This window comes from Trachurus trachurus (assembly GCF_905171665.1).
Source record: "Trachurus trachurus genome assembly, chromosome: 14".
NCBI lineage: Eukaryota > Metazoa > Chordata > Actinopteri > Carangiformes > Carangidae > Trachurus > Trachurus trachurus.
This window is the reverse complement of record NC_139903.1, coordinates 11,809,015-11,824,684: the sequence shown is the minus strand read 5'-3', so window position 1 is coordinate 11,824,684 and position 15,670 is coordinate 11,809,015. Positions and strand designations below refer to the sequence as shown.

Genomic DNA, 15,670 nt, shown 5'->3' with positions numbered 1-15,670 from the left:
TTCCTAGAATAGTGTCATTTTGATAAATTAGTTAGGATTATATTCTGTGGAAGGAGAGCTCTTAACGTGAGCCAGAAGACACTTAGGAGATTACCAAAGAATATATTCACTGATAATCCTCTGGGTTTGCATTAATGCCAGTCTCAGATACCACCAGTTATTGTGTGTAATCATTTTCTAGATGCCCATACTGCAGCAAAGTCACATGTGCAATCTTTCTTCTGCAGATACTCTGATGAGCTATTAGATACTCTTTACTTGAATTACTCCTATTTAATTATTTTTTCATCAAATATGTCAAACTTGTTCTTGTTCATTTTTGTACCAATTAGCCACATAGTAGCACGCTGCATCTTAACTCAACTTACCACTAATTTATTAAAATCACCCATGCATCCACATTATATCTTCATCATAATAATTGTATTAGCGTGCGAACATTAACCTTTTGCTTGAGCAGTGCAGGGTAAGTCACATGTGTTTCCAGTGACTGAACAAAGTGAACCAGTTAGTAGTAAATCAAACAGTGAGTCACTGACACCATTAACATTTTGTTTCTTCAACCAGTAAAAAAGGGAAATCTCCCAGTGACATACATCCCTGCATGCAGAGCATGTTCGTTTATTCAGTTGGTCCTGCTATAGTTTTCATTTGAACTGAGAAGAAGAAAGGAAGCACATGACATAACTGTCTTTGAAGAATGTGTTAAAACATTTATTGATCTGCCACATTTCTTAATTCTTTCACCAGTAACTTATGCTGTGATTTGAGTGCATTCAAAATTGCACATGTAAAAAACACTTAATGAAAGAAACATAGCAAAGAAACACAACTACTCTTTAAAACATGGCATTATACCACTCATGAATATTCATAAACATAACTTCCTAATCAGATATTGAAAACTACAGTTAAGGATCCCTAGAGTATAAATTAATTTCCAGTTCTTCAGTGTGTGGGTCTGTTGCACAGCGTGAGACTTCCAGCAGCTCTTCAGCAGCAGTAAGAGGACTGAAGAGGAGTCAGCTCAGCACCATCTCAGGAAAAAAGCAAAGGGATGCCATTTTTGATAATCAAACCCTACTAAAAACTCATAAATCAGCATCATCATGCGCTGATGCAGTGTGGTCTTACAGTATAACACTGCACCAGTTCATAGTGGTCACCAGACATTATCACTACCTTCAACTCGCAGGTCTATTCCAAATGAAAAAAGCTTAGTTTACTTTAAATAAACAACAAGTAACTGACCTTCCTGCATATTTTTATCAGTCAAAGTAGCTGAAGGATTACTGTTAAATAGAGCTGATACAGCCTGTTACCAGTGGCTTTCAAACAACAACTATTGACAAACTATTCTATCAAGGTTGCATTTGGCGCCTGGCAGTTTGTACTGAACTGCAAACAAAGAGCCATGTTTTTAGTATTGGTAAACCTCAGTGACCATTGTGTTGTGATGCACGTGTCAGTTTCATGGTCTGACTTACTCTTCACGCTTGTGTTAAATGTAGTGTGCACTGTGGTTTCTGTGGTTAGGCTTGGAAAACTCTTTCTGCTATAACAACTGGATCAGTAGAAATATAACAAATACAATATACGGCCAAGACAACCTTGCCAGGGCCTCCTGAGGTGAAATTAGCCCAAAACTGAAGATCACTATAAGTCAAAACCTCCACCTCTGCATGGGCTATTTGGGTGCACTTCTTGCATTAATGATCCTGTGGAGAGGGTTTGATTAAGCAGATGGGCAGGTAAAAAAGTACGCAGGATCAGAGTGTCTCCGTCTTTTGAGGCAAAGCATATGCTACTGATGACAGTAAGCAAGGAAGATGATAAAATGTTAAAAAGATGATGATTAATGGGCTCACCTGAGAGTTCCCTGAGAGTATTCACGAAAACACGTTCACGTATTAGTGCTGCTGCTCATGTATGAAGTCTAACTTTAGGATTAGTCTGGAGTGATGCACAGGATTGTTGTGTTGTAACACTAAAGCTAAGGCTTTATGCCACTCAGCAAGATTGTGTCAGCGCTGCAGATGAATTCTCTTATTGATGCTTCACAGCTTAAGAGTAAGTTGGAAACAGATTAATTGCTTGTGTAAAAATATCAAGCAGGCAAAACAGAGACTGCTAAGTGATTTCAACTACTCTTAATGTACAGGACATGAGTAAAATAAGAGACAGTAGTTATACAATATGTATGCCGTATACTACATATGTCATAAACTCGCGGAGAAGATGATGTAGAGTTTCCCGTGTTGTTCCCAGGAGAGAAGGTGTGCAAATGAGGGAGACAGATTTTACATGTAGCTCTGTCTACTTGTCAGAATCTGTCACTTATTGTCAGGGGTCACTGCTTACACAAGGCTGATGCAGTCTCCAAGGATGTGTTCTGCCTAGTGTGCGAGAGGAAAATTGAGACAGAGGGAGAACAAACTGCCCTGGAAATCAAACACAACATTTTTCACGTAGAACAGTTGTCACGATGGCTTGAATTGTTTACATGGTGTTAAACTTACAGTTATGTCAGAGGTACCAGCCCCTGAAAAGATGGTTTCATATCCTAAGCATTTTTCTATAACATATAAAGGTAACCAACTTGTTACTAGTAAAGTAATGGTGCAATAAGTATAAAGGGTAGATGTTAATGCTGTATTTTGCTGTGTTTGGCTGTGAGGAGTTGCATTCCCACTCACAGTGAATGTAGGTGGGCCAGAATGAATTGGCAGCACAGACTCATACACAGCCTGGATCTAAATGTTTTGTTGCCAGATCTGCCCTGCACAACTCGATAGTTTAGATCTCCAGAGTGCAACATTACCAATCATTCTTCTATTTTACTTGAAGTTATGCCCCCCTCCCTCCTCTCTCCTGGTTTGTCTGCTTCAGACCTAGAAATACTCTTAGTGAACATATTCTCTGCGTTATTCTTTGGACAAAAGAAAATTCACCGCTCTCTTTTCTTCCTGCATCTGTTCACCCCTCCTGCTCTCTCCTCTACGAAACCATCCCTGCCTCCTCTCCTCTTTCCTCCATCTTTATGCAGATGGCGGTAGAAGGGGTCACTGTTCTGAATGCAAATGAGCTTCTTCTCACCCCCCTCCCCTTCCTGAGCCGCTCTGTAGCCTGCCACTTCTTCAACTCACATGAAATACAAATAACTTCATGGACTAATGTAAATACACAAATGTTGTAGTGGACTGAAGAGTGTGTTTCATGCTCCCCATTTATCTCTCCCCTGCTTCCTGCCTCCCTCTCTAGTGTTCACCCCTAATTCTCCTGTGTGGCCAGCCGGGGAGGCAAGAGCACTGTCTCACTGCATTCCTATTTTCTCAAGACACTCCTCAGCCAAGAGCCTAAGATCCTTCATTTTTATTGCTGCCAGAGCAGCCATTTACTGAGCCTTTATTAAAAACCATATTTCAGGAGGCAGGACAGTGGAGGCCAGGATGAAGCTGGAGGCTGGGGGCACAGTAGAAGAGCAGAAGGATAGGACTGCATGTGCTGGAAGCTGCTGCCTGGATGCAGGGGAGGGGGGTTGAACCAAAGCTGTGTCTGACACCTTGTCAAGCAGACAGGCCACCACAGACATGACATACCGCAGCTTCATCCCGTTTGCTGCAATGAGGAAATGGAAAGGGACGGGAGACAGCTTGCGCTCTGGCCACTGGCTCACTGAACCGAAAAGAAACGCTGTTGACTGAGAGATGGAGCTGCATTAGGTCAAACAGTACTGGGACAAACCCAAGCTAAATGTTCCTGTGTAGGCCAGCACATTTCACTGAGCAGTGGCCCATTACATCATGTGACAGAGCCTACTGGCAGACTTCCCTGCTGTGCTGATAGGAAATATGGTTTTGTTACATCTTACTATTTGTATTGACTAATCCATTACAGTTTTTCTTTAAAAGTCTTAAAAAGTCTGTGTTCAAAAGCCACATTCTAGATACTACCACAGTCGCTTCAATGCAAACTCTTATCGTCCCTTAGTCAATACATACAAATTCAGCAGGCAAAAATAATACTTAATTATTTTTACCAAGCCTCTAAATATAAAGCTATAAAGGCTTATATGAGTTTTGTATCATTGTAAACGGAATACTTCCGTATCATCATAACTAGCCCTATCAGCAACACAGCTCTGGGAATGATGATGATGATCTGTTCACCACTGTGGTCCAGACTGAAATATCTCAACAACAGAAGAACTAAGAAATGGTAATCCTCTAACTTTTCATTTTCCGATACCAGCAGGTAAAGGAAACAATATAATATCTCATATCTATCAGATTGGTACAATAAAGGGATATTTCAACATTTTGCCAGATTCGCCCATTGCCATAATCAAATACACAATCCAACAACTCCAAAACGCTGTCGTGGACAAGTTGTGACCTGAACATTTACCACGCTGTGAAATAATAATGGAAAGTTACGAGACAGAGTTGTTTTCGAGGTAAATGCAAAGCCACCGATGTGCATTCCCGTCGGGGGCAGTCGTTATTCAGCAAGCAGTCTCTTTTCGGCGCAACACTGGCTTTGCATTTACCTCAAAAACAATGTTCCATTATTATTTCATAGTGAATGTTCAGGTCACAACAACCACGAGAGCGTTTTGGAGTTGTTGGATTGTGTATTTGATGAGTTTTGAGGGAAAACAAGAAATACCATGAGCCTCCGTAGCGGTAGCTGAGCAGCTTGTATCTCTGCCCCGCCTATCTCAAAACAGCTTGCACCGACAATTAAAGGTAACAAACCTACGCCTAAGACTGTAGAGATTATGGCAATGGGCGAATTTGCCAAAATATTGAAATATCTTTTTAAGAGATTGTCTAGATCTCCAGAGGATGAATCCTTATGACTTTGGTGATCTGTGAGTTTTGAAATACGTAGATGTAGTACTTAATACTTATGCCAAGGTTTCCTTTTGCACTGATGCTTTAGTGCTTCCCCTTCTTTGTAAGTCACTCTGGATAAAAGCATCTGCCAATCATCAGTAAATGTAAACGTTTCTGTCTAGTAGGCCTACCACCACACGGTTGGTATTTGTAGCTTTTTGCAAAATGTCTTGATACTAGATGGATTACCATGAAATTTGACTTCATGTTCCCCTCAGGAGGAATTTACATAACTTGTTCCTCTGACATTTCATTTGGCCAGTTATTTATTCATTACTCTCTTTTTTATATTGGTTTATGACAAAACTTGTTGTACTCATTTTGCCCTAATGTGCAAATGTTATCATGCTTACTCGCTAAATTTAGATGGTAAGCATGTTAGCATTGTGTATTTGAGCATACTAGCATGCTGACATTAGCATCTAGCATTTAGTGTTGTTGTTCTACAGTAAAGCCCTAACAGAGCTTAGCATGGCTGTTAGCATGACTGAGCCATAAATTATCCAAAGCAATCGAAAGGTTATTTGATAATGAAAATAATAGTTATCACAACAGTTCCTGCTTTTTTTCCTGTTGGTTGAGAAGAAGTTTGATGGTCCATTAAAAAGTGCGCTTGTCTGAGCTTATCCTCACATATGGGTTAATTCTTTATTGGGCATTAGAAAATGAATGAAATCAGAGAAGTCTCCATTAAGCACTGAGGTGTGGTTTTAGAGTGGTGCTAAGTAGTGGGGAAGTGCTGACAAGACGGAGGGCTAATGTGCCTCTCTATCCATTACTGGCCTACCTGTCTGTTCTGTAGCCTAGAACCAGCTACTGTACCATCTCCCTCTATGACAGGAAGTGCTCTCTGGATCTGGCGCCTGCATAGTGGTGCTCAAAGGATGCAGCAAATCCATTCAGCATTGATCCCTTTCCATTTAGACGGAAGATAAACATTTTATATCAGGAAACCATATTCATATAGAAGGAAGGGTGAAAATTCAGAATTATAATTGCAGAGTGCAGTGATGCTCCAAGTCTCTTTTGTCAATAGACGCAACGCGCTGTGAAAAGGAAAAGGGTATATGCCATCACTTCACTGTGAGGTTTCCAGCAGAATGATAGAAAGTGACATGTCAGCAGCACACTGGCAGAGTGATAAACCCCTTGGCAGCCCAACATAGAGTATTCTTCAAAATGAGTGACTGTAACGCCTCCCCACCGGAGAGCTGGGTGGGTATGAGGAGGAAAGCAACAGATGATAAGGACACCGCTAACATGCTTTGTGCAGCACATGGATGTCAAATGTGTGTGGTGCTGCAGGCGCGGTATAATGATGAGTGTGTTTTAATGACGTTCTTGAAAACACATAGACAGCAAAACGCTACGCTAATTGTGGGCCGATTGAAAGCTCTGCTGACGGAGACCAAGGGGAAAAAAAACACAACAAATTAATGGGATCCTTATCAGTTCAGACTTACAGAGGTTGACGCGCCAGGGCGTTGGTTGGTCACTGTGATAAATGCTTGTTATTGGCTCTGCCCGATGGAGCATTTAACTGGCGTTACCATTAAAGCTTAATGTGGGGTTCCTCTTTGACCTTGGTTAGGGGAATCCTGTTACAAGCCTTTGCAGGAGGTGTAAATATCAAGAACAGCGTCCTCTTTGCAAATTCGGTGGCAATGATTCACATTTCAAGCTCCATGCCAGTGTTTCCCTTCCCACAGTGTGAGTGTATGTATTCATAATGAGTGCCTGTGTGTGCTTTTGAGTGTGTATGGAGGACAGAAAAAAATGACATAAGAATAAATTAATAAATAAACACCAACCTAAATGATTAAATACATAAAGAAATTAAAAATAAATTGATTCAGTGTTAAGTTTCAACAGTCTAGTCCTCCTGGACCATGTAGGGACTTTTGCCTCAGGACTGCAACACTGTCCTAAGCTGGAGCGGGATACAGAGTACCTCGGCATTCCTCTGCTTTTTTTCTGACTAAAAAGAGTGATGGCTTGATTCTGTTCATTGATTTTTCTTTACAAAGCAACAGTGTGTCGGGACTGATTGGGAGAGGGGTTGAAGAGCAACGGCCTCTGGGGTTATTTACGAGGCAGTCCGTGACTAGATCCTAAGCAGTTAAAACAAATGAGTTTGGGAGTTATCTTTTTAGGAAATAGTGTGTAATCCTTGTAAACATTTTGGTTCCAGCTGTACAGTCACATATTTTTCTACAAATGCAATATTTTTGAATTTTGTCTCTTTTCTCTCCTCCCCTCTTTTTTCTGAACCCCAGGTCCGCTCACAAAAAAACAAGATGAGTCTACAATGAACAGACCAAGGGATGAAGGTATTTTAATTGCATGCTTTTTCTCTTTTTTCTTTTTTACCCTGTGCTCCATTTTTGAAACTCCATGGGGAAATGTTGTGTTTGTATGTGTGTTAATAATCATCTCAGACTCACCACTCTGTGTGCACATTACACTGTCCGTTGTCAACCACTTTTATTGGCACACAAATCAGAAAAAGTCGCTATGAAAATGCTCTGCTATGTTATTATCCTTCATGGTGTAATTTGGGCCTCGTTCAGTGTTTCCTTTTCTTCCATAGGAAAAGGTGGAGGATTTCTGCATCTAACTGTTTTTTTCTGAACATTTTCACTGCAGTCAAAGAGAGATGCTCTCCTTGCTCTTTACTGATGCAGCTGAAACCTATGCAGACAACATGAGCATATGCTTGCTTATACAAACCCAGACGTACTAAGTGTACTGTATATTACATAGCATTATGCACACTTGGAGTGCATTACATCTCCATTTGTGCATGTGTGCCTACTCAAGCACAGTGCTATTTGTGCTATTTGGGTATTGAATTCTTTCTCCCTTGCATCTCTAATTGCTATGGTTTAAAAAGAGACAGATGTAGCTAATCCAATTGTGTGGTTTCTTAACGGTGAAAACAGAAGGATTCACGCAGGATTGTCGAGGAGAGGAGCAGAACGATAGAATAGAGATGAAAGAAAAAAGAAAAGCTGAGCATGGCGAGAGCACAGGGGAGGGCAACGGGGGGGAGAAAAAGGGGAAAATAGTCATAATGAAGACAAGTGCATGATGAAATGACATTTATGGAGCTTTGAAAGTGAGAGAGATGTGGAGAGAGAGAGAGTGAGAAGGAGGGATAAGAAGGAGACAAGTAGAGCTTGACATTTATGCCGACACCTGATGGATCTTGACAGGATCAGGAGGGCTCGGGTAGGGGCTGAATTCCTCACTTAATTGCCCAGGTATGGATTGAACACAGGTTACCAAATATTGTTGGAAAATACTATGAGTAGCATCTTTATTTTATAAGTTAGTGGCAACAACCTGCATTGCCCGGGTGTGTGTTTGGGTGAAAAAAAAAAAAAAGCTTGAGTGCTGAGTCAGACCAAAAACTTGAGCGCCCAGATCAATCGAGATTTCCATAAGAGAATGAATGAGGCAGGACCACAGGAATGGGAAAGCAGAATGCAGGCAGTTTCTGTTGGGAGGCAAGACGTTAACGCAGAGGATGGATGTGAGGGAGGCAGGTGGATATCGAGGAGGATGGTATCAGGTTAGGTAAAAGAGAGGATAAAAGGAGAGGAGTGAATAATGTGCCAGTGTTTTGGGGAGACAGTGAGCTCCTTGTTGGCCATATAGGCTCTGGATCTGAGTGAAACCCTTTCACCCTGTGACCCTGCACCCCCTAATCACCTCTCTGTTTGTGCTGAGCCCCTTTCAGTCAGTCAGAGTACATTTCCTTCAGTTCCACACGCACCCAGTTCTGTTTACTTCTTATTTTTTTGGTCTGTGCATCTGTGTTGTGGACAAACGCCTGTATTCTCACCATACCTACACATGTGCATAGTTTTTTTTAATAAAATCGAGAAAATTGTTCATTTTAACTTCACCTGATGAAAGTCTAAAGCCCTAAAATGTTGCCAGAATGAAGTGCGTACCAGTGATGAGATAGTGTTGCAGGAAGTCTTTGTCTTTTACACCACTTGGACCTTTTCCTATGCACCTTTCATTAAGGCATTGTAGGTATGCATTAGCTTTTTATCTTTTATTCCAAAATGAATGGATTTTTATTTCCATTTAGGTTTTTTTTTTTTTTTAGTCCTGTCCTTTATTGGGCTTAGCAAATATTTTATAGCTTTCAATTTTTCAGGGTTTTTTCTGAATTGTTGTGACAGAAAATTTTATTGACAAAAAAACAATATATTACATGACAGTGAAAAAACACCCAACGTATATTTCAGTCAGAAGAATCACATATAAGAGATTGAGTTCAGTTTCATTGTTGTTCTCTTCATGTAGTGAAGACCATAACACTGTATTGTTTCACTGTGAAGTACAGATATGTGTATTCCTAGAGGTAAAACAACTTAAATCCTATTTCAGTCATCGGTGTGATAGAAAAACCTCAAAGGGGCTGTAATTGTTCAATTCTAACATAATTGTTGATGTTGCTGAAATTTTACTGTCCAGCACAACACTTGATATCCATTTAGCTTAATGTTTCAACCTTTCACAAAAATCCAATGAAAGAAAACCTCAGTGGGAAAATATCTTTTTACTCAGGGCTAATGGAGTAGAGGCTTTAGCTGGAAAAAAGGAGGCTTCCTATTAAAGACACAATCTGTGTTGTAAGTGTAAAACAAATAGTTGAGACACCACCTCAATATCCTTGTCTCTGCTGGTGGTTGTGTTGTATTGTGGGTAATGTAGGCTCCCAGATTTAACAAGGTGGAAGAATGGATGGGCGGGAGGGAAGGGTGATTTAGCTCAAATCGGGCCAGATCTTTATTTTCCTACAAGAGGACGTTGTTTTTGCAGGAAACACATAAACACGAGACAATAAAACACAAGAAAATGACATGAAAATAAAACACAGTGGTCTTAGACATGTAATTTAAACAGTAAAGATGTATGAAAGAAAGAAAACGGCTACAAAGAGAAGAAAAGGTACTATATATAGTACATAGTATAATATAGTACATTATACTAGTATACTAGAACATAGAGTTAAATTAACAGGTGAACCCTTTGCACCTAATCATTCAAAAACCTGTATCTCTGACCAGAGGGCAGCGTGTCAGGTTGATTAAAGAGAGGATGGCCTGGATTAAATAGGATGGATTAAGCTTTTTGTGTGATGTGTCTGACAGACAGGGCTGCTTCTCACCAATGATTTTACTCCCTGTCTTGACAGGGTGTCCTAATTGATTCCTGTCTCGTACATTTAAATTCCCGTACCAACAAATCATTGTGAAGTGAAGGACGGATGCTGTGATGGATCTGTAAAATGACTCCATTAGGCGCCTGTCAACATTAAAAAATATTTCACCAGTGTAGTAAATACAGCCTTTGTTGTCCTTTCTTATATATTGCTTCATTGTTCCCAAATGTGAAAAACATTTTTTTTTAAAGTAGTGATTGGACCTTTAAAAAATGGCAGCTACATGTCACTCTCTGAGGGGTTTAATTTATGGTGCGAGTGTTGCTGTGAATGCGGTTGATGATGGCCTGCTGATGTCACTCCTCTGTACTGTCCTGGTAATGCTGGGATAATTGAACTTGTTTACATATCCTCTGGGAAATCAGCCGAGGTTCAGAACACACCAGAGAGGAGAAGAAAAAGAGCAGCGAGTCGGGGTGTACGAGTGAAAATTCATATTTTTAGCCAGCCCGCTTGTGTCATTCGTATGATCCATGAAAGATGTCTGCATGTGTGAAGCCATATGTGCCATTTTGCCGTGCTCACTTGTGTGTGTGTGCGCGCGCGTACGTGCGCGCGTGTGCGTGTGCGTGTGTGTGTGTGTGTGTGTGAACGCTCGACTGTGAGTGACGCACCCAAGTGCATGTGTAACCTGAGATTCAGGTGGTGATGCAGGCGGGTGTGCAAATACGTGAGTAGAATTTGTTACCACGGCAACAGGCATTCAGTGAGTCGGTGCAATGGAATGGCTGGTGCAGTTCTATTAGCGAGAAGCAGTTTCCATAGCGACTCAGCATCGCAGCTGCCTATGCAAGAGTTTGTGTGTGTGTGTGTGTGTGTCTGTATGAATACGATGTGAATCCTGTGTGAATTTGAGTGTTCATTACCGTACTTCCCTATGTATGACTTGCTCTGTAACATTTCATATTTTTTCATCATCGCTATCCTCTTTTTTCGGTACAAACCTCCCATCTATGTCTCTACCCCCGTCAGATCTTTCACGCTGCCCTATTTTCATCTCCTTCCTCCCTCTGTCTTACCCCCCTCACCCCCCTCCTCCTCCTCCTCCTCCTCTTCCCCCCTCCTCCTCTTTATCTCTTGTTCTCTCCTCCTATCTCTCTGTCTCCCCATCTCTGAGTGCTGAAGCTCATCAGGGTAAACAGATGCTGTGGCTGTTATTTATGTTTCCACTTGGTCTGGCTTTCATACAAATTATCCACAGGCCCTGCACAGTGCAGACGCTCAGCCTAACTGGGCTGCACTGGCAGCTCTCTCAGCCTTATCCACGCTCAGACTCTCAGACCATACCACAGACGCTGAGAGAGAGAGAGAGAAAGAGAGAGAGAGAGAGAGAGAGAGAGGATTTGGAGAAGGGGGGGGGGTTCAGGAGAGCATCGGCGCACACACACATGCTGACAGAGTGAACCATAGCAACACACTGATGGGCATAAAGACACCAATAACAGAGAAGGCCTCAGAATTGGCTGCACCATTTGCTCCACACATGCAGGGGCATAACAGTTTGGGAAGGTACCACTGCATCGGAGAGGGGAATCGAACATCACAGAATAAAATAAAGAGGATCAGTCCAGTGGGGCAGACATGAAATACTTGCTAGCAACTTAAAGGCAGTGTACTGAAAATGTTTCACACTTAGTATCTTCTTCTTCTTTTTTCTTGTGAATTGCAGGCTGTAAGAGATTAGAAAATGCTCCATATAGATCTTTTTTTTTTTTTTTTTACTTAGAAGACTGTGCAGTTATATAAATCTAGAGCTGTCGGATTAAAACGGGATGACTACCTGTTGCTTTTGGGATGCTTAAGCTGAACAGGAATTCTTAAAAATGAATGCACGGTTCAGATTTTTACCAAACAGTGAATAAACATGAAAGTAACAAACACTCTCTGTCTGTCTGTGCTGTGCAGATATTCGGGATCGTCGTAAGAAGCCGGTGATGCTGTTCATCCACGGGGGCTCCTACATGGAGGGCTCAGGGAACATGTTTGATGGCAGCGTCCTTGCTGCCTATGGAAATGTCATCGTGGTCACCATGAACTATCGACTGGGTGTGCTCGGTAAGTTTGGTAAACACTGTGTTACCTCACCTTGACTTAAGTCCTCATGTGTCAGACATCTAAATGTGTCCATTCTGTGAAATGATGTGTAGAAACGGTGTGAAACATAAATCCTACTGCCTTTCCATCAATATGATTTATATATCAAATCATAAATCATTGTTGAACACAAGAGAGGTTTCACAATGGACATTTAAACCCTTCCAGGTCTCATATTGTCTCACTCCAGGGCAACTTTACAGCTATGAATGTCAGTTTACACCTGCAATGGAATAAACCATGAAGAGGCTCATTGAATTTTTTTGTCATAAAACAGCCACATGTCTCAAATAATTTCAGTTGACGTGCAAATTAAGGTTTGTATGATGGATTTTTCAATGTTTAGCCTAAAAAAGTATCTGAACACTCATGTTTTGATTCAGCATGTGTGTCCCTGCATCTGTGCTAATGACTTTGTTCACCATTTCAGCAACTTTCAGCCATTTGAATTATGGGATATCTAACACAATTCAGTATTCATAGTACTGCAGTTACATGTAACTTGCTTTATGCTACCTGGTCGTTCAGGTTGTTGTGTCCAAGGGAGGTTCATGGCCTTTTGAAAGATTTCTGGGGGTCTGTAGAAGAAAGAGTTATGGATTTTCTTTCTTGAAGAAGGAAAATAACTTCTGCTGCACTGAACACGATAGAATGGGGCTGAAATAGTGTAATAAAGTGACTCTACCTAACTCACAATAGGGGATTTATTGTTAGGATACTTTTAAAGATGCTTTTGGGAAATGGGGCCCTCACCTGTGCCAGAGTCCTTAAGCTTTGACCTGGCTGAACTTGAGTGGCTCTGTGAAATTTAGGATCTGAGCCTGACCCAAAGCTGTATATATTTTCTCGTATTTTATTGATTTCAGACTGTTAGCACACTGGGCTAATTCAGTGTAGCAGCCATATAGTCTGTTTTCCTTATCCTAGTGTGTATTGCATCCTGTATGTCATTGGAACATGACATGACAGAAAAGGACTGGCACAGTTAGCGAGAGACAGAGACAAATTTCATAATGAATCACGTCTGAAAATAACCAAATCCAAAACCCTGCACCTGACAGGTCCTGACAAAGTATCAAGATTCAGGTCAGGTAGCAGAAGTCTAATGAACACCTGATAACACACACTGTACTGCACTATACAATATTACTGGTCTGGGACTTGGAGTCGTGTATGTATAATAGCAGCCTTTGTGAGCAGTTCTAAAGTGATTTCAGTCTTGAAGTCACACACAATGAGGTCTGCTTAATCCTGAGTTGTCATTTCTGCTGCTAAAGATGCTCAGCGCTCATCACTTACACCATTATCTGTTCACTGAATGTTATTTCTATGCAGCAGGGATTTCGTAAGAAAGCACAAACAGGTGTATTTACTGTGTTCACTTAGCCTGAAAATTACTTCTTCTTTTTTTTTTATTAATTAATTGTTGTATTGACATGCACTTCTCCAGAGAAAACCGACTTCAGAGACACCACCAACCACTTAGTGTCTTTGGTGTACATTCAGCCATTGAAAAAAAGCACTATGTGTGTCTGTTGCTTTCAGTGTATTTTTGGATTAAGGGGTTTTCTATTTGTCCATTCTGTTGGAGCTTTGCAGTGCTTGTATGGTCTGTGAGCGTGGGCTCAGCAGTGTGTGTGTGTGTGTGTGTGTGTGTGTGTGTGTGTGTGTGTGTGTGTGTGTGTGTGTGTACCTAGCCCTTGTGTTACTGGATATCAGTGGAGTCAAGTATTTACATTTGGCATCATCTTTTGGAGGTGTTTGCACAAAGACTATCTGTGTCATTCATTGCAGCTGCCAGGTTGGGTAATCAGATCGTGTTTATTGCATCACGCCTGTTTCAACATATCAGAATAATGGTAAACAGAGAAATGGGAGTAGTTTAGGATGTCGTCCAAGAGTCGCAGTGAGTATAAGCAGAGGGTAACATGATCCAGACCGTTACTGACCGTGCCAGTGGAGAGGCACAGGGACAAGGACAAACTAAGGTTTAGTGAAATGAGGACCTGGCCCCGCAGCTTTATCCACCGCGATTTCAGCTCATTATGCGGTCTTTTTCACAGCTGTCAGACAAAGCGTGACTATTAACAAATTGAGCGTGCAGTTCACAATTTGAAATCAGGTTTGTTGAATTTGGCATTAAATTACACGCTGATCCCAACGCTCCCTCAGTGGTATCTCTCTTTGCTTTCCTTCACAAGACATGCTCTACCTTGTTTCAATTTGGCCGATTTACACCGACATTGTTGCTGCGATTTATGTTGAAGAGGTCTGAAGAAGCGCACTCTGGTGTTGTAGAGCACGCACACAGGCACACACGCACACGGCGGTGAAAATACATACAAAATATATATATATACATTGATGTGGAGAGCGATCCTGCTGAATGATTATGAGAGATGACGCAGTGTCCTCGATTCCTTTAACATTGTTGAAAATTTTGGTATGTGGGCGAGTGTGTGCTCTCTCTGTCTCTCTCTCCCAGATATGCTTTAAATGGGTTACTGTACTAAGGCGATTATCCCTGTGTGTGTGTGTGTGTGTGTGTGTGTGTGTGTGTGTGTGTGTGTGTGTGTGTGTGTGTGTGTGTGTGTGTGTGTGTGTGTGTGTGTGTGTGTGTGTGTGTGTGAGAGAGACAGAGAGAGAGAATTATATGTTTGTGTAGCATGAGCATCCATGTTTGCCTGCATGCACACTAATATTTTCTTGTGTATGTGATAGTGTGCGCGCCTATACTTGGTTATGTGCTGTGCGTAATATATATATATATGAATAATGCACCATCCATCTGAATTTTTAATAGCATTCCACTCTGACACTGTGCGTTTTAGTCAAAGTGAGAAACTAAAGCATACCATATTTTAATAGTTTTATGTTCTAATCTTTAGTATTATCCTGTACTTACACACACGGGAGCTTACACATGCCAACCTCATTTCATACAGTGCCTGCGCCTTTAAGAGAGTGAGAGGGAGTCAGGAATAAGGGAAGAAGAGAGAGAGCAGGAAATAGAGACAGATGAGCGAGAGAGAATCATAGAGAGACAGAGGGAAAAGGAAACAGAAGGGGGGAGATGGGAACAGTCTAAAAATAAACCATCAGAAATGCTTTTTAAAATCTGCAGTGATGCAAAGTATTCATTCAAATAAACGCTCCCGCAGTGTGACCACAGCACCCCTTGCATATGGTCAAACACTTAATGCTTTGATTCGGCTGTGACACATACACATGTAATTTCTCGGCGAATGATATACTCCCTGCAATTTTCTTACTAATTCATGATGTTCTCTGTCGTGCAATAAAATGGGTGAATGAGGAGAAAATGTCTGCTGCACACGGCTCGGTTCAGAGGTTTGGTGACAGTTGAGATTTCAGATTGCTGCTCAGCTCACCTTCTCCTACCTTCCTCCTGCTCCGGGCCCAGAGAGCCTTCTGA

General features: G+C 41.4%; 1 protein-coding gene across 1 annotated transcript in view; it reads left to right on the top strand.

Moving 5' to 3' along the window:
• The window catches only part of nlgn2b (neuroligin 2b), a gene marked incomplete at both ends in the record, with an annotated part of 30,857 nt that overhangs the window by 635 nt on the left and 14,552 nt on the right, over positions 1–15,670 (top strand). Inside the window, 2 exons of the mRNA XM_083986308.1 lie at positions 7,175–7,228; positions 12,046–12,195. Of these exons, the coding sequence (XP_083842434.1) occupies positions 7,175–7,228; positions 12,046–12,195 (204 nt within the window). The remainder of the gene's footprint in view (positions 1–7,174; positions 7,229–12,045; positions 12,196–15,670) is intronic.